The following is a 24797-nucleotide window of genomic DNA, read 5'->3' as shown; positions in this document are numbered from 1 at the left end:
CCTTAATGCCCTTGGGTCCCTGTGAAATGGTCTCAGGTCCGCAGTAGAATTTTTAAAAAGGAACTTATGAGAATCAGGAACCCTGTAATATCTATCAGGTTTTCTGGGAGCAGGAGGTAAGGAGTCAGGGGCCAAACTAGATTCCGAAAAAGCATCAACAATGTTCAGCACAGGAGAGATAGCTAAAGGCCTGTGTTGGGGCAGGAGTAAGAAATCTCTAAGCCTCTTTTTATAATCAGAGTAATCCTGTATTTCCCAGTGAAAATGTTCCCTAAGACTATGCAAGGTTTCACCAAAAGAAAAATCCTCTGGGGGTGAAGCAGACGGAATAGAGTCCTCTGCATCAGAATCCTCATGGACAGATAAGTGTAAATCCTGGTCATCAGAGGAGACAGAAATTTCAGAATCCTGGTCAGAAGTATCATAAGCAAATTCAGTCCTAGGTCTCTTAGAGGGGGAAGGTTGGCTTCCCCTGATTAAAGTAATAAGGTCTTCAGCCATTCTGATCATTTGTTTTTTAGGCATAGAGGCCTGACCATGCGGTCTGGGTGTCGGTTTCCTAGGCATGGTTCGAGATTTAGGCCTAGAAGAAGAAGATGCCATCGGTCTAATATGCAAGTCAGTAGGCCTGAATACACCCTCAGAAGCCGGTGCCTGCACAGCGGCTCTGGACCCAGCCAAGGTAGAGACATCCGCAGGTTCCACAGTTGAAGCATCTTGTGGCATACTGGACTCCGAATGGATCTCAGTAGAGGCCTGCAAATCTGAAGTAGCAGGTATCAGGGGCTGTGAAAGTGCCTCACTGAGTACCGGCAAACTGGTGACTAGCTTAGGAGAAGTGTCGTCGGCAGCTTTGGACCTAGGCGGCCTGTCTCTGTCTTTATCTTTGCGTTTTTTTCAGAATGTCGGTAGTCAGGTAGCTTACCAAAGATATATCTGTATAACTGAACCAAGTACCAAAATATATAGCAGCAAAAATGTACCAACAACGAATAGTTTGTGGTTTAAATAAGGCACAAAACCGACAGAGAGGTACGTCATAGTCAGAGCCTAGGCAAGGAATACAGTACGAATGAAAATCTTTATGAGGTATTTGCTTTCCACAAGAAATACAATTAATGACTTTTACTGAATCGGTTTAGAACAAGAAAAAGTTTCCCCAATGGGGTACTTAGCTTTAGTTGAAGACTTCAGTTCTGAAACTCAAAAATGAAAATTTCAGGAGTCGGCCAACCGGCACTTGCAAACTGCTTCTGCTTTGGCACCGTACGGCAAGAAAGACTGATGTAATGGCATCAGCTGCATGCTTTATACCCCTGACTACCTGACGTCACAGAAGATGAGACAGTAACCGACGCAGGACGCAAGACTTTGATAATCAGGCCGACTGAGGGCTACTGCAAGCAGATAACCCAATTGTGATGACTGCAACAGTGAAACACGAAGAACATCTGCACAGCAGCAGTGAAATTTTTTTAATGTTTTATAAGAAAATCCAGGAACGGTACTGTTGTAATTTAAATATAGTAGTATTTATTTGTTTAAATACATTTCAAACATAATTTCCTGTAATACTGTTTGAAAAAAGGGGGACTGAGTTTTCTCTTTAAGAACTAAAAGGGGGAGGTGATTAAGGGGTGCTCCATCCTCATCTTAACTATATTGATAAAAATCGTTTACATATACAGGAATATACTGACAATGGTTAACATCTACAGATGCACCAAATTCACAAATTGCAAATGCGTACAGTCTGGAATTCTTTACAATAATCTTCTAACTTCCATGGGGATGAGGTCACTGGCAGTGCAGCCATCCTCTGAAACCTCTTCCTTGGGAAGGCGTGTCCATTAGCTTTCATTTGTTCTTATTCATTTTGGCTTGTCATCAGTTTAGACCAATTCCCGAACAACAAAATAAAGACAATACATAGTATTAACATGAGACAAGAAAATAAGGTAGAAGATAACAAGGAACTGCAGCAGACACTAAAGTATGTGTATCTTTAACTATCCTAGCCATAGAGATCTTCCAGTCACTTGCAAGGGAAGCACTAGGAATTTCTCATTCATGCAGATCCTACACCAATCTCTAGACTTATGCTACAGCATGTAGATAAAGGACTGCAGAGGAAATAATCATCACTATGCTGGCATTTTACACCATTCTTCATTTCCTGAGGTCATGAGAGACAATCACTGTACATATATTACCTTCAAGGCCCCACCTTGTGTGTCAGACACATTAGCAGGAAGGGCTTCCACTCTCCCAATTGACAGGTGATTTACAATGCCTAGAGTCTCATCTATAATATTTCTGTGCATCACTAAGGTTGTTCCAGTGATTCTCATCTCTGGCATATATCTGACCTATAGCAGTGGTTGATGAGGGGTGACTTCCTATATTGCCATCCTCATGACAGGTGCACACCTAAGTGGGTACATAGTAATATATATAAACATATACATTGGTAGATATAGATACACACACAAACACACACACACACACACACACACACACACACACACACACACACACACACACACACACACACTTATATATAGTTATCATGCAATCGGGTAGCAGACCACTTGTAATGGTATCACCACTGTGCATCACAAGGGATGCCAGACATGAGCTGGAACCATGAATGAAGACCCCATCAACAACACGCAGACCATGGCAGATAAGACATATATGGAATATGGTAAAATGTGTTTTCATGCAACTTAAGGGGCATGTCTGCTGCCTTGATCATCCAAGCAGGGCACTGAAGTATTCACCTGAAACCTTCAGTCAGATATTTGTAGTGTGCACCATATTAAACAACGTGACTGTGCAAAAAGAGCTACAACAGCAGGAATTCATCCTGCCCGGGACCTACCATATCTGCTAGCGCAGAGGACAAGTATCAGAGTGGCCAGGCTGAGGAGAAACAGGTAACAGTGTGATCCCATGCAAGGCTGAAGAGGGTGCAGTACATTGTGGCACTGGCAAACACACCGCTTCTGATTCACAATTACTGGCCATGATACAGGCACCACATAATAAAATTATTTTATTACATTACCAGACCAGACTATGCAATACGTTGCATGGACTGGCCACTTTGTGCATCATATGTTAACTTACCCTCACAGGAAACGGGGTAGGTAGAACACAGTTATCATTTGTGAAACAGAGAGAACAGAGTAACAGATAACATCAATGCTATTAAAAGGGACAGAGTCATAGGAGGTGGATATGTTAGCTATGCAGTCTGATAACAGGTCGTGGGGATTCACATATCACTATGTCCAAGGGAGCTGCCATGTCAAGAACACTGGCAATGTCCGCACTGTACTGGCTTGTAGCCATGGGACTTGAGGCAGTCCATGGCAAGGAAGCTGTAGAGCTACAGAAACATGTGGATGCACCCCGACTGAGTGCACTACATCAAAAGCCAACAGATGTATGGTATCCTTGCCCTGATGACTACCATGAGTAGGAAAAATGTTCTGCCTATACACAGGGGATACTGACAACATAGAAGAGTGGGAGTGATAATGTGCTGCCTGGTGAGATCTCCCACGGACAGAATCTGAAAAGTGTTGGTGGTTACATATATGAGACCAGAAACAGCTGGCTATCAAGGTCACTGTGGCCAGCGCGAGCAGTAATGCTCTATCATGAACAATCCTTATCATCTAAGCATGACTGGCTTGTGATCAATCACCTTGCATCTGGCCTGTTCCATGACCATAGATGCTGGGCCTGCAGACTAGATGATGGTTACCAATGCATTAAAATGTAATCTTAGCCACCACAGGACACAGCAGCCTATCTATTCCCTACAGTCAATGTCACTGTGTAGGCATTGGATGTCATCACACAGGCCATGCAGAACACACACACACACACACACACACACCATCTCCTCAGTGGTGAGAGTAGCAGCTGCATGTGTTGGGTCACTGCTGAACAGCTTCTGATTAACGTCAATCTACAATGTGTACCACATGGCATGCAACTTCCTGTAGCTAGGAATTGGTATATTTAAATTATATACTCCAAATACTACTGTGATATTAATGGTAACAATTATAAAGTCCAAAATCTCAAATAAAGACTTTTAGTATTGTAAATACATTGCTCTTCATTAGTACTTCATATAGACAGTAATAAGCTGCATTTTCATTAATGGAATCTGCTCCAAGGTAATATAAACTGCTTCCTATGGATTAGCCTTGTATCCCAGTCTACAGTTTTGTTTGTACTAAATGCACTCCTATGATAGTCTTTAAAAAATCTTTATTTGGAAATCTGGACCGAATGTGGAATACTCCCTGCATTTCTCCACTGACATATAACAAAATAACAAAGTGCAAAGAGTTGTCCAGCAACTATGAAGCCTTTGTTTCCTTTTGAAAAACAAATTACCACATCAGAAAGGAGTCTGCTTCTCTCTGTAGACACTCATTTATCTTTGAAAGATAAACATTCTGCGTAAGACCATTACATAATTTTAGGCATGATCTGGAAGTTTATAAACAGTAGGGCAATCCATTTTTATTTCCTTGTAGGTTAAAATATTGTGAAATATGTATGGAATGCTACAAAATACTAATATGCTGAAAGGTTAATATTATTTTGTTGGGAAAGGACATTATAACACAACTGGAGATATGAGTGATTGTACTGGATAATACAGAACACTGCATTCTAATTAATGAATGTTGCATTAACATGGATTCACATTGCTGAATGTTGCTTTAACATGGATTCCCTGTCATGATGGTGGGGAGTTAGCCTGCAGACGTACTAATAGCCGTCTTCTAAAACAGAGCATGTCTGATGCTTCACACCTGTCTGTTCATAACACTTTTCATAACATGTATGTTACTGACTGGCCAAAAGTTGACTAGAAGGATACCCGAGTCATTGACTGGCTATAGGGGTGAGTGGGCTGCTGTCTGACTCACTGACAGCATGTGGAGGTGAGTGAAAGGGTGCCTCAATCACTGACTGGCAAAATAAATGAGTACAGAAGTACCCAAGTCAGGCACTGACTGACCATGAAGGTGAGTGGAAAGATGCAGTGTCACTGATTTCTGACAGAGGGGAGTGAAGGAATGCTTGAGTCAATGACCAACCCTAGAGGTAAATGGAAGGATGTCTGAGTCACTGACTGGCCATGGAGGTTAATGTTTGGATGCTTCAGAGACTGACTGACCATGGAAGTGAGGAATGCCTGAAACACTGACTGGTAACAGAATTGAGTGAAAGGATGCCTAAGTTACTGATGGATAAAAGAAGTGAGCTGAAGGATATCCGAATCACCCACTAGCCATAGAATTACATGGAAGGATGAGAGAGTCACAATCTGGTCACTAACACAAGTGCAGTCAGTCATGCACTTCTCACTCTAATATCAGAAGCACAATGAATTAGGGGATGGTTGAGTGAAGAGATGCTTTGTAAGCTGGACGTGCCACAACATTCCACTGAACAACAGTAAATGTTTTCACGTACGGTGGACAACAGGATGACGTGCAATTTTAAATCTGATATTTGTGCAAACAAATGATGTCACAACCGGTTGCATGTGGAAGCAGGAGCTTTGTTTTTGTATATCACTTATTATCCTTTATTAAAAACTTCATAAAAATAAAAATATGAACTTGCCAAATCTCCTGCAAATAAGCATTTTGCAAGAACACATAATGCAAATGGCAAGTACGTCCGAGAAAACACCTAAACATCCACGATACCCATACTAAGGATACCTACATCACCCTATAAGAATTTCATCCCTTGTATAGTCATTTTCTACATTTTAACTGACTAACATATTCCAAGAAACTAAAAAGCTGGTGTTAAGCAGACAACAAATTAAAGGTTGGCGACAGTCCAGTGACATCTGTTATGCCACAGGTGCCACTGGACTATCCCCCAGTGACATCTGTATGCCACATTTAACAAATGGCATCTCTCTACAGATTTGTCCCTATTCATTACAGTCATCACCATGCGGTCTTGTTGCTTTCAGTGCTGCAGATGTAGAGTGGAAACATACTTCCAGTGTTAAGCAAACAAGGATAATAGAAATCTATGTAATTTAGATTTTTGACATGCAGTATAGCAAAGCTGTCTACCAAACATGTCTCTTGGTAAGATCACACAATCCCAAAACAGGATCAAGTCTGCTTAATTTTACAGCAGTTTCACAGCATAAGTAACAGAACTGTGCTAATCTTTACACACCTCAACAAGTAACCTGTTTGTCTTGGGAATATGAAGGAAGGCTTTGTTTAAAAAATGTTTGTATGTTTCTGTGTTTTCGGCATTTGGTTGTTGGTGAAATCCATAAATATGTACCCAAACACTAAGTTTTTAATGGCCTTCCTAGCTGCCAGTGCACCTGTATGAAACTGACTGGGAGTTTAATCACTTTTTCATGGGAGGTACATCATTATCAGATTGCTGATCACAATAAATAGACCAAATTGGAATATCTACTTCAAAAGCTCAGCATTAAAAATATTTTTTATAAAGTGTGAAAACTAGATACTAAAATAAATAGATTAACCAATCAGAGACTTAAGCCTGGTCAGTACCTACAAATATTTGCGAATGCAAATCACCTACTTTAACTAAAAGTTAATTCATTAACTACAAATATATGAAATACATAAACATGTGGTATGAAGACAATTTTAATAATATAATAATCAGACTTTCTAATTTTTTAACAGAGATCCACACATCAGCAACTGCTGTGACAAATTATGTTACACCATTTCAGATATGTGCTCCCAAACAATGCGTCCTAATTATTTTACTTACCACTGTGCATGTAACAGATTATCAGCCAATGGATCGATGCACACATAACTAAGAACAGAGATCTTGTTGTTCATAAATACATGAAATGCAGAGCCTGAAGACAGGGTGTGGATCCCAATGCCGCTAAATGAGGAAATGTGCTCTACTCTTGATGGGTTTAATCGATTTTTACTACAACAAGGGTTTCACTGACTTTTACTGCTACAAAACTACTGCATACAGTGTAGCAGTGAGCATTGTGACCTACCTTTGGGCCAGTTTTCTCCATGTAACCTTCTTTTAAATATTTCCTTGTTATTCTTGGAATAAGCTGAAAAAAAGACATAGTAATATAGTAGTTAATGATATGGCATAAGGTTCAGTGCAGTACACACATCTCAACTATTATGCAGAACTCCCATTTAAAACCTTTCAGTGTATTTTTATGCAACATGTGAGTAAAAGACGTCTCATACAGAGTCTGCCTGGCAACTGTGATGCAGACACAAAAATTATACTGCCACTATGGTTGTTATTTTAACAGAAATACAGTTACTAATATTCGTAGAAGACAGTACATCTTTACCTTTGTATGAAGAAATTTTATTCACTGTATGGATGGAGTGGCTTCCTTCATATAAGAGACACATGTAACTTTTTCTATACCCTGATAACACAGTGTTTGGGACACCAACAGCAAAGCATGGATTTTTTTTAGATATCCTTCCATTCATTCATCCATCCATCCACCCATCACCCTGTTTTTCCATTTTGCACATGGGATCAGGGTGTCACATCAACAGTCACACTCTTCTAGAACCATTGTTCACACTGCTGGGTAGCTAGCCTTGCCACAGTAATGTTTTCCTGACATAGCACCCTGAAAACTGATGGAGGCATTCAGTGACCCAGATTTTCCCCCCAAGTTCTTTTTAAGAAGCAAATACTACATGTCAGCTGTCTGCCCTGTTCTTGCCATTCGAAGAAAGACATACGCTTTGCTTATTTTTATCACTACCTTCTGTTGTATGATGGTATCTGTCTGTCAGTCTTTCATTCATTTCCTTATTCACTCCACAGACAATGCTCAGTCACATACATACATACACACACACAGCCAGAATACTGTGTGGCTGATGTCACACACAGCATTCCAGCATCGTCTACCAGTAAGCTAATGTTAATGCAGCCCTGTTAATATTATACGCAGCCCCATTTATTCAGTAAAACAAACAAAGCCATCCATTAATTGGTTTTCCTCCAGTTTCCTCTTTTGCAGCACTGATACTTTGTAAATGAGGCAGAATTCAGTTAAGCAAAATAATAGGAGCTTTACAATAATCTAGACAATTCTAAGTCCATTATCACAGAAGTAAAAGTACAAGATACTGATATCTCATTCAGAACATTGTCTTTAAAAAAAAAAAATAGTGCAAGGCATAAAGTAACACAAACCATAAAGCCTTAAAAACACAAAATGCTGGCGCCAGTTCTGTATACTGATGTTGTGCCTTCCTCAGACTTTAAATAAGAACATTACTTAAAAAAAAGCATCTATTGTGGGTCCAGTACAATTCTTACCTGACATACTGGTGAAGGAGTGAACACTAAGTAAAAAAGGATTACCTTTTGTTAACCTCAGATTGGGGCTGGGATTTACCTTTTGTTATCCTGTGGATGGGGCTGATATAAATTATACATATACAGGTAAAACCCAGTGGGTAGCAATGAAAAATGGAAAAGTGGGATAATACAGAACAGCTGTCAGTGCAAACTAGTATCTGTCAGTGAAAAATGTGGACATGTACCTGTAGTAGATTGCATTGATACTGTTTAAAGATGTGTGCTTGACAACAGCAAGGAAGTAACAAGGCCATAAACATGAAGACAGTAATTCTACACTACATTCCAAATGCTTTTGTGATATGACACTTTGGGGCATGGTCGTCTTTCAGGATACAAAGTGAAAAATGTGGACATGCACCTGTGGTAGATTATGTTGATACTGTTTAAAGATGTGTGCCTGATAACTGCAGGAAGTAACAAGACAGTAATTCTACACTACATTCCAAATGCTTTTGTTATATGACACTTTGGGGCATTGTCATCTTTCAGGATACAAAGCCATAATGTAAACAAACTGCATGACTTCTCTCTTCATAAATACTTTTATTTAAAATAAAAAAATACATTTCAGTCTTCCTATAACCCTTTATCAACTTTTTATTCTTGCTGTCCATCTCACAATTTTACACTCCTCCCTCTTCGAAGCTCATCAATCTATCAACAAAAGCTTTAAAACTATTTTTATTTCTTCTTTTCACGACTTCTTGCTTTAAAAGGTCCCACTGCATCCACTGTTATTACTTGTTGACCCTTCTCAACATCCTTCTCTTGCACATTTGATTTTAGACATCTAAGACCACCAGTAACTTTTCTGGTCCTACATTAATCACGTGTCACAAGCAGCATGTAGCCTGAATATTACACTGTCAGTACTTTTGACGGTCTCTCTTTAAGTTGTCTCTCTTTAGGTTAACCACTGCACATAAATCGAGAGACCACACTTCCTAATCTCTTAGTGTAAGAATTCTTGATAAAGCCAAAAATAATGTGGGACAAAATCAGACAGATATTTTAACTATTTATAAACTTAGAAAGAAGATAGAATAACAGGTTTTGCATTAGCATGAATTTCTTTTTTCCTTTTTTTTTTTTTTTTTTTTTTTTTAGAAAATTTTTATTAATTTAACGTGAAGAAACAAAAAAGCGTTGACGAAACAGGAACCCTTAAATTCAGTTGAACGCAATTTGTTTATTATTTTAAAAGACAAGCGTTTTCGCTTCTGCTATTGCAGAAGCTTCATTACAGAAGAAACAGCACCAAACTTCCCAAGTTTTAAATCCTCTTGGATCGTGATGTCACTTCCTTGGGATCAAGAATACAAATAGTCAACATAAAATACATATAAACAATTATATATATAACTAAAACATCATTTTACATTAGATATAAAAGTATAAAATCCCTACATTCAATTAATTCAATAATTATATTTTCTGCACTTCAAAACTCTGCTAAAAAAATCTGAATATCAACCTATTGTATTCTTTCCAAAAGCATTAGGATGTAGTTTAGTTTTATTATATAAAATTTATAATATATATAAAAAGAACAGTTGACTGCTTTAAAAAGCTTATATGCACACCCTGCCCTACACATAAAAAATAATGCAAGTAACCTATCTCAAATAACTTCTATACTTTAAAATAGAAGCAATATTACAAGACTCATTTAACCCGGGTTCAGAAAAAGCATCAAGTAGAATTTGCCATTCTAGCTCTCTTGTTTCTAAAACAAGTGACTGAGGTCCACCCCTGATTCCCAATGTAACATGGTCAATTCCCATAAAATGGAAGCTATGTCCCGGGTGACTCAAGATGTGTTTAGATAAAGCATTGTCACATCTCTTATTTTTTATGGCATAACTGTGCTGGTAAATCCGGTCCCGTAACCTACGATCCGTCTTCCCTATATAAAACACCGGGCAGCAATCACAGAAAGCAACATAAACGACAGATTTGGTGTTACAATTTATCCTATGATTTATGATGTATTTCTTTTCTCTAACAGTAAATCAGTTCCCCATTCTCAAGAAGTTACACCAATTACAGGCACCACAAATAAAAGTGCCTTTTTGTCTAGTAAACATGTTTACAGTTCCACTCCGCTGTAAAAGTTCCTTTAAATTACAACCTCTTTTAAAAATAATAACAGGATGTGTACCCAATACATTTAATAATGCAGAATTGTTCTGAATAAAGTGCCAATTCTTTCTAATGATGGAACACATCTGACCTGCAAATCTATTGTATGTCAAAACAAAACTTGTCTTAAAGTCAGATCCATGAATGTTATCGTCAACAATAGTATCAGTGGCAGTATTAACCCCATTAGTCAAACTTGATACAGTTTCAGTCAATTGAGTGATCCCCTGTTTGTTATGATTAAGTATGGGCTGGTAAAAACCATTATCCCTTTTAAAGGAGACCTCTGTGACCAAGCTGTCGATAAGGGCCTTGGGGTATCCCCTATTCATAAACATAACTTTCAAGGTGACGCATTCCTGTTTGAATGCATCACTCATACTACACATACGGGCCGCCCTCACGAGTTGCCCTTTGACAATAGATCTTTTTTGTTTTGGTGGATGGTTGCTGGAGAAGTGCAAAAAAGAATTGCAATAAGTGGGTTTCCTGTAAATTGATGACTGGAACCGAGAATTCCTAAAATCTTTTGTCACCTTAACATCAAGATAGTCAATTTCACTATTTGAAAAGTGGTGAGTGAATTTTAAGAAAGAAGTGGTCTCGTTCATATAATTAATTAAAGACAAAGCATCGTCTTCACCCCCTAGGAATAAAATGAACACGTCGTCTAAAAAACGCGTGTACAATTTTATTACGCTTTTAAACCGGGGTTGGTTTAGGAGAAATGTTTTCTCCCAGTATGCCACGAAGAGATTGGCTACACTTCCCCCACAAGGCGAACCCATAGCTATCCCTTGTTTTTGCAGGTAATAGGAGTTGTCAAAAATGAAGAAATTGGAAGACAGGATGATGTCCAACAAGAACGTCACCACATCAATCTCAACCCTGGGGGCGTTGAAACTCAATAACATCAATTCGACCCATTCAACCGCTTCCTGGTGTGGTATCGAGGTGTAAAGGTCCACAACATCGATGGTAAGGAAGTTTGCTGCTGGGTCGAACACGATGTCATTGATTGATTTCAAAAACGACCAAGAGTCTTTACAAATCTCAGGTATTGACCGCAAATATTTAGAAATAATGCTATCGACAAGTCTAGAGCATGGATTAGTAATAGAACATCTACCATCCACCAATGCATGCATCGGTGGATTAACCAGGTCTTTATGGATTTTAGGGATCCCAAACATAACAGGAACCCTAGGGAATGAGATATTAATAAAATTGTAGGTATCAATATCAATCTTGCCTTCAATAAGCAAATCCCTAAAGTACCCTTTAATTTTGTTATGGGACCCAGCCATCTCATTAAGAGAAGAGTTTGCGTAAGCAGGAGAATTCAACACAGACAACATTCTATTAGTGTAATCAGTTTTATCAAAAATAACTAAACCCCCTCCTTTATCCGGTTTAATAACCCTCACAGACATACCACATAGGCTGTTTAAAGCCAACAGTTGGTCAGGTGAGATATTACTCCGGTTATCCAACCATTTAATGGAATTAAAGAGGTGTCTAAAATCCAGATCACAGATACTCTCAAATACAAACAAGTTAGGGTGCAAGGGGGGGTTAAATGTACTTAGCAAAAGAGAAACCATTTGTTCCAGAAAATAGGTTAAGCCTTCCTAAAACATTATTGGACTTGAAATGCTTTGTGCATAGACTAAACTTAAAAGTTTTTTTCAATAATGATATACATAAGGAAGGCTCTTCACTTAAATTGCTAAGTACATTTAACCCCCCCTTGCACCCTAACTTGTTTGTATTTGAGAGTGTCTGTGATCTGGATTTTAGACACCTCTTTAATTCCATTAAATGGTTGGATAACTGGAGTAATATCTCACCTGACCAACTGTTGGCTTTAAACAGCCTATGTGGTATGTCTGTGAGGGTTATTAAACCGGATAAAGGAGGGGGTTTAGTTATTTTTGATAAAACTGATTACACTAATAGAATGTTGTCTGTGTTGAATTCTCCTGCTTACGCAAACTCTTCTCTTAATGAGATGGCTGGGTCCCATAACAAAATTAAAGGGTACTTTAGGGACTTGCTTATTGAAGGCAAGATTGATATTGATACCTACAATTTTATTAATATCTCATTCCCTAGGGTTCCTGTTATGTTTGAGATCCCTAAAATCCATAAAGACCTGGTTAATCCACCGATGCATGCAATGGTGGATGGTAGATGTTCTATTACTAATCCATGCTCTAGACTTGTCGATAGCATTATTTCTAAATATTTGCGGTCAATACCTGAGATTTGTAAAGACTCTTGGTCGTTTTTGAAATCAATCAATGACATCGTGTTCGACCCAGCAGCAAACTTCCTTACCATCGATGTTGTGGACCTTTACACCTCGATACCACACCAGGAAGCGGTTGAATGGGTCGAATTGATGTTATTGAGTTTCAACGCCCCCAGGGTTGAGATTGATGTGGTGACGTTCTTGTTGGACATCTTCCAATTTCTTCATTTTTGACAACTCCTATTACCTGCAAAAACAAGGGATAGCTATGGGTTTGCCTTGTGGGGGAAGTGTAGCCAATCTCTTCGTGGCATACTGGGAGAAAACATTTCTCCTAAACCAACCCCGGTTTAAAAGCATAATAAAATTGTACACGCGTTTTTTAGACAACGTGTTCATTTTATTCCTAGGGGGTAAAGACGATGCTTTGTCTTTAATTAATTATATGAACGAGACCACTTCTTTCTTAAAATTCACTCACCACTTTTCAAATAGTGAAATTGACTATCTTGATGTTAAGGTGACAAAAGATTTTAGGAATTCTCGGTTCCAGTCATCAATTTACAGGAAACCCACTTATTGCAATTCTTTTTTGCACTTCTCCAGCAACCATCCACCATAACAAAAAAGATCTATTGTCAAAGGGCAACTTGTGAGGGCAGCCCGTATGTGTAGTATGAGTGATGCATTCAAACAGGAATGTGTCACCTTGAAAGTTATGTTTATGAATAGGGGATACCCCGAGGCCCTTATCGACAGCTTGGTCACAGAGGTCTCCTTTAAAAGGGATAATGGTTTTTACCAGCCCATACTTAATCATAACAAACAGGGGATCACTCAATTGACTGAAACTGTATCAAGTTTGACTAATGGGGTTAATACTGCCACTGATACTATTGTTGACGATAACATTCATGGATCTGACTTTAAGACAAGTTTTGTTTTGACATACAATAGATTTGCAGGTGAGATGTGTTCCACCATTAGAAAGAATTGGCACTTTATTCAGAACAATTCTGCATTATTAAATGTATTGGGTACACATCCTGTTATTATTTTTAAAAGAGGTTGTAATTTAAAGGAACTTTTACAGAGGAGTGGAACTGTAAACATGTTTACTAGACAAAAAGGCACTTTTATTTGTGGTGCCTGTAATTGGTGTAACTCCTTGAGAATGGGGAACTCATTTACTGTTAGAGAAAAGAAATACATCATAAATCATAGGATAAATTGTAACACCAAATCTGTCGTTTATGTTGCTTTCTGTGATTGCTGCCCGATGTTTTATATAGGGAAGACGGACCGTAGGTTACGGGACCGGATTTACCAGCACAGTTATGCCATAAAAAATAAGAGATGTGACAATGCTTTATCTAAACACATCTTGAGTCACCCGGGACATAGCTTCCATTTTATGGGAATTGACCATGTTACATTGGGAATCAGGGGTGGACCTCAGTCACTTGTTTTAGAAACAAGAGAGCTAGAATGGCAAATTCTACTTGATGCTTTTTCTGAACCCGGGTTAAATGAGTCTTGTAATATTGCTTCTATTTTAAAGTATAGAAGTTATTTGAGATAGGTTACTTGCATTATTTTTTATGTGTAGGGCAGGGTGTGCATATAAGCTTTTTAAAGCAGTCAACTGTTCTTTTTATATATATTATAAATTTTATATAATAAAACTAAACTACATCCTAATGCTTTTGGAAAGAATACATTAGGTTGATATTCAGATTTTTTTAGCAGAGTTTTGAAGTGCAGAAAATATAATTATTGAATTAATTGAATGTAGAGATTTTATACTTTTATATCTAATGTAAAATGATGTTTTAGTTATATATATAATTGTTTATATGTATTTTATGTTGACTATTTGTATTCTTGATCCCAAGGAAGTGACATCACGATCCAAGAGGATTTAAAACTTGGGAAGTTTGGCGCTGTTTCTTCTGTTCTGATGAAGCTTCTGCAATAGCAGAAGCGAAAATGCTTGTCTTTTAAAATAATAAACAAATTGCGTTCAACTGAATTTAAGGGTTCCCGTTTCGTCAACGCTTTTTTGTTTCTTCACCAGTTCATTTTTTTGTTTATTAATTTAACATAGTTACAATATATACACAGTAAGGAAGAAAGTCAACTTCACATATTCTTATACAGTGATAAAAATGCAATGACTCACTAAGGTAATCCTATACAAGTAACACATTAACAGTCTTGGTATTATAATAGCAACATTTCAAGGTTATCCCAACAACTAAAGGTCTTAGTACAATTTATTGATCTTATCCTGAACACTTCTTTTTTTCAGTTTTACATAATATTATCATTAAATTTAAAAATTCTTTGAATGTAACAACTGAGTTCGATTAAATTCTTGAATGTAAGAACTGAGTTTGAGTTCCATTTTTTGTAATAACTTTCCTGGCACCTAACAAGACTGCCCAAAATAGTTTTTGTTCTTTGTTTTTTACAGATACATGAAGTGGAACATTCATTAGTATTACTGATCTAAAGAAAAATTATCAGACCATAACCCCCTAAAAGACAGACTTATCTCTTCCCATTATACATTTAATTTTTCACAATCCATAGAGATGTGTATCTAATCAGCTTTTACATCTTTACTATGTCTCCAACAATCTGAAGAAGTCATTTTACTAAACTTAAAGATTTTATAGGGAGTACAAACATTCTATTTATATACTTAGCATGCATTTCCTGAAACTCAAATGTCTGTCATTTTTTAGTGACTTCAGTCTTCAATGATCTTCCAGAAAACCACACATTTTAATATGAAAAATTAAGCAAAAATCTGGACAGTCCGCAAAACTGGCCAGTTGAAAGGTATGCCTATGACCCAGTCAAAATTATCTCCAACAACATATAAATGTCTAAAGCGTAACCTCCAACTTCACAAGAATGAGGCTATTCTACCCAGTCCTTACAAAAAATGCCCCAGTCCCAGCTACAAATTACACAATTGTAAGACCCATTATGGGCCTTTTATTAAATATGTGAAAATCCAGAGAACAGCCAGCACCAGGTCAGACACGAATGACCAATTTTATTTACAAAACAATGGTCCAAGCACACAAAACCAGGAACAGTTTCTTCAGAAAAGATTTCATCAGATGTAACTGGTGAAGTCTTTTAATATGAGACTGGACTTGTTTTTGTGTGCTTGGGTTATTTTTTGTTAATACGATTGGTCACTTATGTATCATTTGGCGTTGCTGGCTTCACTTTGTGGATTGTCATATCTTAATCATTCTCAGTGGAAGATGAGCAATTTGATGCACTCTGTTTTGGAATATCTTGTATAAAACCTCTAGTCTCAGATCTATGGTCCTGTCTACAAACTACTCTGCTTACAGAAAACTCTTGTAAATTCAGGTATGTGACCGTCTTTTCATTGCTATTTACCTTAATAAAGTAAAAACGTTACTATTGCTGATTTTAGGCCTAGTCAAGCTATGAACTTTATCACTGAAAGTTCTGGTTGGATTTCAGAAAATCTTCACAATAAAATGAAGTAGCTCCCCATCTGCCATTCCCTCCAAAATTAAAGATTTTTATCATCTCAGTTGCCTTTGAACTAGGAGTGACTCAAGATCTAAATACCAGACTGCAGCAGAATGTCTTCTGTCCAATCAGCTAGACCAGTTCAGCAGTGGTGTTACATTACTGGATGCTAAGCGAAAACTCACAGTTTAATTTCTTCAAGTCTTTTTTGTTTTTAATACCATGACAGGAATGGAGCAAATTCAATTATCAATGCTACTTTTTTCTTCTTTTCATGTACTACTAGATCTGGTTTTCTCACATCTATTTTTGAACTGTTGGTAACGGGTAAGCCCATGTGATATAAAGTTCATCATTCTCTGTAATGCTTTGTAATTCATGTTTCTAATGCTTCTCAGCTACTTCAGTATTTGAATGTTGGCACAATTCCCAATGCAACAGTCTTGCCACATTATTATGCTTTTTTGTATACAGGCCCTCTGTCATTAGCGTACTACACCCAGCAACAAGATGTGCGATTGTTTCCAGTTTTGTTTTTACAGAACCTGCATTTGCTTCTCCCACATGTTCAATGGATTTTGTAAACCAATATGTTTGTAGTCATTATCCTGGGCCACTAACATTAACCTTACATCTTTTGGTTTAAATTCACCCCTCCTTAACCATTCCTGCATCAAATCCTGACTGGCACAAGATTGTTCCAGGAGTTTTCTGTACTTGAAACTATAATTATGACTTTTCCACATTTCTTGCCTTCTCATCTGATCTTCCTCCTTTTATACTTTCTTTTTTTTCCCCCTGCACATTCAGCTGCTGCCTGATTTTTGTCTACTTCTGGTTTGGTTTCCATTCCCACTTAACACCGATATGCTTCTGCTAAACTAAGCAGGGAAGTCATCTTAGATTTGTTCTCTTCATGTTTGAAAACTTTCACTATGTTTGGATCTGATAAGGTCAACAGATATATATGTAATACTACGATTTGATTGCAAATCTATACGTGTAATAATTTTCAAGGAGGCCCATACCCTCCTTTGGAATGAGGAATGTATAATCTTGGTATGCACTGAGTTTTTATATATTGTTTGATAAACGTAAAGCATTTTTCTTGTTTTCCTGTTGATCTGATTCAATACCTTTTGGGGCCAGTCAATCACCCCAAAACTGTAAGTCCACACAGGAAGAACAAATTGCTTTATAGCTTAGACTTTGTTCCTAGATCACAAGAAGTTACTAGGCTATTTATCCTGAGGCCCTTACAAGCCTAGCCAAGAATTTAGCCCATGTTCCAACACATCAGCACCCTATGCCACTGTCCAGCAGGGATGTAGGTGAAATCCCAGGGGTATATTTTCTGTTTCTCATCAAGTTATCCAAGTTGCGCTTAAAAAGGTTTAATGAGGTACTCTGCTTTACGTGTATAGGGAGTCTATTCCACAAAAGGGCGAGTCTCTGGGACACAAATCTGTCTCGCCAACAAGTCCTATTATGTCACAGACCAGGTTGAGGTCTCATGTGCAAGTTACTAGAGTACAGCTTGACATGCACATATTTATTTAATGTATTTATTTTGTTTGTTTACCGGGTAATGTCCGACTGGACATGAGGCTCATTTTCAGCAGAGGCCCGGGGAGAAAATCTCCATACATAAAATAGCAGCAGTCCCATCAGAGTGGGGTCTGAGATTGCTTTGTATGCCAGACAGAGGTCACCTCTGAGAACTCTGCAGAAGAATGAGTAGAAGGACAGGGCTTTTAGCCTATCTGTGTAGGGTAGATGTTTGAGGCCCTGAATTCTCTGGGTGAGGAATTTCTGTGGTCTCTCCAGCTGCTGCATGTGCTTTGTGAGGTACATGCCGAAAGGGGTATTGTATTCAATAACTGGTCTTATAAGAGAAGACTACAGGGATGTTATGATCACCTTGTCCCTGGATGAGATACCCTTACTAATGAGCTGGGCCATGTAGAAAGCTTTCCGTACAACGGAGGCAATATGGTGGTCAAAAGTCCATTTGCTATCAACCTGGGTTCCCAAGTCCCTCACAGCTGATTTTGTGCTTAGTGCCTTATTATCAATGTGATAATATGTGAGGATGTCATTCTCCCCAAAAGGGATGATGATGCATTTTTTTGCATTCGGTTTGAAGCCATGTTTCTGGCACCAGTCATTTGTTTGGGTGAGACCTTCTTGGAGGATGTCCACATCACTAGGGGAATTGATGACAGCACCCAGCTTGCAGTCATCTGCAAACCTGGTCAGCAATAGCCCACTAGATTTGGCCTGCACCTCTGAGAAGTATATCCCAAACAACAGAGGCCCCAAGACTGATCCCTGGGGTACACCACTTGTTATGGGTCTACTACTTGAGGTGACTTCCCCTATTTTGACTAGGTGGATTCTATCAGTGAGCCAGCTTGCTACCCATCTGGTAACATATGGATTGATGCCTAGTTGAGAGAGTTTATCTATTATACTATCTATGGGGAATAGTATTGAAGGCCCTTGGCCAAGTCAAGGTAGGCAGTGTGCACCATCTTCCCCTCGTCTATGGCCTTGATGACTGTCTCAAAGAAGTCGACTAAATTTAACAGGCATGACCTCCACTGGACAAAACCCAATTGTGTGGGATCAAGTGTCTGGACATTGTCAATATCCTGGTTAATGAGGTCCATGATAATCCACAGATGTCAAGACTATTTTCAGTATTACTTTTGGTCTTATAAAATATTACTTACTGAGATTTGTTTGCATTTGTTCAGGTTTTATTGTCAATCCTTGATCAATTCCCAAATGTTTATACACTCCCTCCTGCTCATGTTCTTTTATTTCACATTCCTGTCCCAAGCTAATGTTTTCTTGTTGCTGCAGCTTTCCTGCTTTAAATGGTGCTTTTGCACATTTATCAAGACCAAATGACATTCTTATAACATTTGTGAAAATAACCAAAAAGACGCACACAGGAGAATCTGAACAAAAAGAGCCACCAAAGGGCAAATACTGCAAATGAATCGTTTAAGTTAAGCAGATCAGTAACACACTTTTGTCCCTTAATACTCTGGGACTTCCTCAGAGCTCATATGAGAAAGCTTTGACCACTACCAGACCTCATCTGATGAACTATATAGTCTTAAATCATCCACAAAAAAAAAATGAGAAGTCTTTACACTTTGTTGTTGTCTGGGAGCCAAATTACAACCATGACCTAATCTGTTAAGTAGAAAGCTTAACGGATTAAGGGCAAGAAAAAAGGGCAGCGGTGACAAAAAGTCACCCTGGAATATCCCCCTTTGAATTTTTATCCATATATAGGGCAGCCAGTAAGCAAAACCCTGTAAGACATCACCTCAGTCCCTTTAGAGTAGAGTTTTTTCTTCTGCCATTTCCTTGCCTCTTGCATGATATCCATTAAAGTCCTCCCTTTGAACAATGGTAGATCATGCTCATGAGTTCATAAGTATGTAATACGTAATCACTCTGCAGACCATTACAAGCCTAGCCAATAACCCATATTCAAAATTAAGGATGGCAACACAGAACAGACCAAAGGCAATGTGTTGCTGCCCATCAGATTATCTAAGTTTACCTTGAATGTGGCAAATCAGCTACTCTGCCTGACATGGACTGGAGGTGAGTTCAAGTACTGGGGATACACTTGGATATGACTATATCACACTGTGTCCTGTTTTTCTGTTGAAGATCACCTAACCCAAACTTTTCTGACCAATCCACAACAAGCAGTGCCCCTCAATTTAATCTACAATTTATTAAAACAGTTACATCCTCACTTAAAAATGAACACACAACTAATCTGCAAATTACACCCTAGATAAACAACCAACAGAGTACTTTCTCTCACTCCCATTCTTGCTTTTACTATAAAAAAGTACATACATAAGATCAAACATACTATCATGGCCCTCAACCACTGCAAAATAAATCAACTTTACTGCTGATGGTCTACTGTACCTTCGTCTACATATTTTTTTCAAATTTTTTGATCCTCTCAGACCTCATTTAGACTGGCCAGGTCCTAGTGCCCCACAACCACAATGGGTCTACCAGCATCCTTCTACCTCCAGGACTTGCTATATTGTGACTGGGACCAGTCATGGATCTTAAATGCATCCTGGGGGCTTGGCCATTTGTGTTTCCATCCAGAGTTTTTTTGTTTTTATATTCCCTACCCTTTTCCCTTTCCTTGCCCCTCCCCTTAAGTAGAGTTACCAGCAGGGGTCCTCCCCCCAGACGGACATGCTCATTACTCCCTGCTACTCCATCAATTGTCCAAGCGGCTAAGTGAACCCATGTCAACTGGCCAGTAGTTAGGGCTTTGTCCCAATATGCCACCAGAGAGGGTACATCATGTCCGTATCATGATAAATTACTCAGTTAAAGAAAGTTGTGTCTCATCACTCTGGAAAAATCCTTCACCACACCTCTGCACAAAGGTAGCGCTTCTATAAATCCTGTGAAGATGTACACATTCAAAACTCATAAACTATATTACAACAAACAACCTTCTTTCACTCTCCAATCTAGCATGGTTTCAGGCCTAACCACAGTACAACAACTTCCATGCTGAGCTTCACTGACACAATTAACTAGAACAGAAATGCAGACACCCTGATCTCTTCGCTCTTTCTTGGTCTGTCTAAAGCGGCTGACACAGCCTGCTAAACATTTCAACATAGACTCTCCTCTTTTGGTCTTGGTACAGCTTTATTCCACTGGTTCTACAGCTACCTAGGAGACTGAGAACAGGCAGTGAAATGGGATAAGGAATAATGACTTCCCATCTTTCTTAAATGATTCAGTAGGTGTTCCCTGAGTATCCATACTTGGCCCCCTTCTACTTAACCTATTCATTAACAACATGCTCACTGCCTCAATAATACAATATGCAGATGTCAAATTTCAAAACCTGACAACAAGAAATCATCCAACAATCATTGTTATCCATAAACAAGACTCATTCTATATACTCCCACACAACTGATTGGCCCACAAACTCTTCACTGTAACTTATGGCAACAACACAAAAATAGAATGGTTACACATACAAAACTGCTAGGTGTAACCATAGACAAGCATATGAAATTTCATCATCATTATACTTGAGTAATAAAAAAAAAAAAAAAGCTAGGCTGCCTAGCAACTCCGGTGGCATAGAGGGATAAAGCACTGACTACGGCCCAGACAACGCAGGTTCAATTAGAGGCTCAGCCAACTGATGAAGTGACAGGAAGGAACAGGCAAGCCCGTCCTGGTTAGGAGGGTGTTCATCGATGAAGCTTCCTAAGGGGAGGTGTGGTCAAAAGACAGGCATCACCCTTGAATGTAATCCACAAGTGCAGGGGGAGAGGGATGGGATGTGTATAGGGCATATAAAAGAAACCCCCCAGATGGATACAAAGATGGTTGAGCTCCAAGAATGCCCTTATGACCTAGGACTGGCCCCATTAATACTGGAGTAAGTCTGGGGTAGGAGATGAACTGGTAGACCTGAGGTGGCTGTGGGGCACTGAGGAGCTAGGCCAAGAAAATGAGGTCATGAGGACAAAAAAAATAGGCTCCCTATATAGTATAAAACCCTACATTCTTACTTCTTTGTGCTTGGAAGTGCTTCTATTCATGTCCTTTCAACTTCCATTAGCTGTTCCTAAGACAGCCACTTCACCAAGGTCAGCAGCAAAGAGGCATTAGCTGCTTACAGGGTTGTCAAGCTACCCTTTCAAACAGGGTTAGTAATGGTAACCTTAGCAAATGATAATAAGCAAATAAGCTTCAGCTCAGTGGCAGACACAAAAGGTAAAGAAAGGAAGTCTTTGAAAACATGATACCCACCTCTGCTTCACTAGTATTTGGAAACTCCTTCCGAAGGTAATACAGGCGAGCTGCTCTGATTGAATTAAACCAACTGACAATTTCCTGCAAAAAGTAGAGACAAAACAATTACAACTGCAAGCCTTTACTTCATTGAGTCTTTATGCAGCTCCCCAGCCCTGGCAGATCTCATTTTCATTCACAGCTTGAGACACAACATATGCAGACCATCATTCTCTGTGAATAAAGCCCTACAACATATGCACACATACACACCATCATCCTGCTTTCACAATAATCATTGTGGGTCCAGAAGGTACAGCTTGAAACACTTTCTTTAAACAGTAGTATCACCTCACTATCCCTATTTCAGCACTCCAGGGTTGATTCCAACCCTAGGAATTTATACAGAACGGGTAGCACTGTGTGTGCCTACTATCCTACCACCTATAAGTACTCTGAAATACACAATATATAAAAGTAATAATTTGCTGTAAATAACTCTGACTGTACAACAGGCTATTCCAGAAGGCTGCTGTTTCTCTCATCCAGTGATCTCTGGTACTTTGCTGAACAGTCTCATGTTACTTTTTTACTTACAATTCTTGTAGACATTTTATCCAATCACTCCCCCCAACAGACATTTTTTCATTCCAGAAAGGCCTGCTTAGATACAAGCACACACACACACACACACACACACACACACACACACACACACACACACACACACACACACACACACACACACCTGCCCTTATTTCAGGTTATCATCTCCAGCAAAGTTTCTCTAGATATATGCCATACACATTAGTGGCTGAATTGCCCCATACCACTTCTCTCAAGGTCTTCCCTTTCCAGGGTATCAGTCCTACTGGCTACTGCAGAAGTGTCTTTATCTGGGTTTCCTCACTGGGCAGTAGAAGTATACAACTTTTACCACTAGGGGTTTATTGGCCAAGTTTTAGCTCCTCACTCTCTTCCTGCATTTTCTTACTTACAAGAGAGAAAGAGGCATGCAGTGACATCAACAATGGCATATGGCAGTCTGTCAGTCGGGTACAGCTTTGAGCTGAGACAAGATGCCAGTTTTATCGTCTGACCTCCAGAAGCTAATATTAATCATCAGCCTGTGAGCAGCAGTTGTTATACCCCCCAAACAATGACTGATTAAAAGATAAACAATAGACCAGCAAGTGCTCACTTGTTACTTTCTGATAAGGTTGCTGAAAAAACAATCAGTAAAACAAAATAAAAACTCCAACAAAGCTAAAACTTTCACTGAGTGATCTCGCAAACCTCTTGTGTCAGAGGCACATGCGATATATACAAACTATCTTTATGAACATCCAGTGTTTAAACTAAGGGGCAATTCTGAATGTTCATAACTTGTTTCATTGTTTTACTGGATAATAGCAGGCCAATAAACCCAACCCCCACTAGCTGTGGATACATATTTTAGTCTTATGACCTTATCGACACAACACAAGCAGAGTATTTAACTACCCATTAGAAACACAGGGCTGTTATACCCAGTTGATGTCCATTATCATTAGAGTCACTGCAAAAATAACCCAAACAACAAACTACAATAAGTAAGAAGGTCACTGAAAAACCAATCAGTAAAACAAAATGCAAACTCCAACAAAGCTAGAACTTCCACTGAATAACCTCCCAAACCTCTTGTATCAGAGGCACATGGGATATATGCAAAAGATCAGAATTGCCAATTAGCTGAAACACCTGATGTTCATAAGGATCGTTTGCATATATCCCATGTGCCTCTGACAAAGACGTTTGGGAGGTCACTCAGGGAAGTTCTAGCTTTGTTGGAGTTTTCATTTTGTTTTACTGATTGGTTTTTCAGTGACCTTCTTACTTTTTGCTTTAGTTTGTTGTTTGGGCTATTTTGCAGTGACCCTAATAATAATGGACATCAGCTGGGTATAAGCCCTGTGTTTCTCATGTTTAATTAAATAGTTTGCTTGTGCTATGCTGATGAGGTCATAAGAAGGCTGAAGTATGCATATCTGCAGCTAGTGGGGTTTGGCTTTATTGGCCTGCAATTGTCTAGTAAAATCAAGAAACAAGTCATGGGCATTCAGAATTGCCAATTAACTGAAACACCTGATGTTCATAAGGATCATTTGCATATATCCCATGTGCCTCTGACACAAGAGGTTTGGGAGGTCACTCAGTGGAAGTTCAAACTTTGTTGGAGTTTTCATTTTGTTTTACTTTCTGATAAGGTTGCCAAAATCAGGCATCTGTTTCCAAACTGGATCAGCACTGCTACAGACAGAGGCACATTCTCCCTGGCTAATGGAAACTTTACATGCAATCATTTTTTATATATAAAGTGGAGCACAGCTGGGTGTATAAGTCTATCTTGACTACAAAGATTCCCAGCTCAGTTAATATGTCTTACATTTTTTCCACTGACTTGCACACATACAGGCAACATACTGTTGTATATGGACTGCAGGCAGCTTGTTCCAAACATCAAAACAGTTATACCCAAATTGGGCTAAAATGAAACAAAGTGAATTGCAATGACTGTGAGGGGATTCACATTTCCAATGACACTTCTGCATATAACAGTTATGTGGTTACAAACAGGCAA

General features: G+C 38.8%; 1 protein-coding gene across 2 annotated transcripts in view; it reads right to left on the bottom strand.

Annotated features, from left to right (window-relative positions):
* The window catches only part of ADAP2 (ArfGAP with dual PH domains 2), a 977426-nt gene that overhangs the window by 153112 nt on the left and 799517 nt on the right, over window positions 1-24797 (bottom strand). For both annotated transcript variants that reach the window (XM_044068045.1, XM_044068044.1), the window contains 2 exons: window positions 22196-22279; window positions 7073-7135 (listed from right to left, as the gene is read on the bottom strand). In XM_044068045.1, coding sequence (XP_043923980.1) covers window positions 7073-7135; window positions 22196-22279 — 147 coding nt within the window. The remainder of the gene's footprint in view (window positions 1-7072; window positions 7136-22195; window positions 22280-24797) is intronic.

Source organism: Protopterus annectens, chromosome 4.part0 (genome assembly GCF_019279795.1).
Source record: "Protopterus annectens isolate FY-2018-M chromosome 4.part0, PAN1.0, whole genome shotgun sequence".
NCBI lineage: Eukaryota > Metazoa > Chordata > Ceratodontiformes > Protopteridae > Protopterus > Protopterus annectens.
This window is presented reverse-complemented; position numbering and strand designations above follow the sequence as displayed.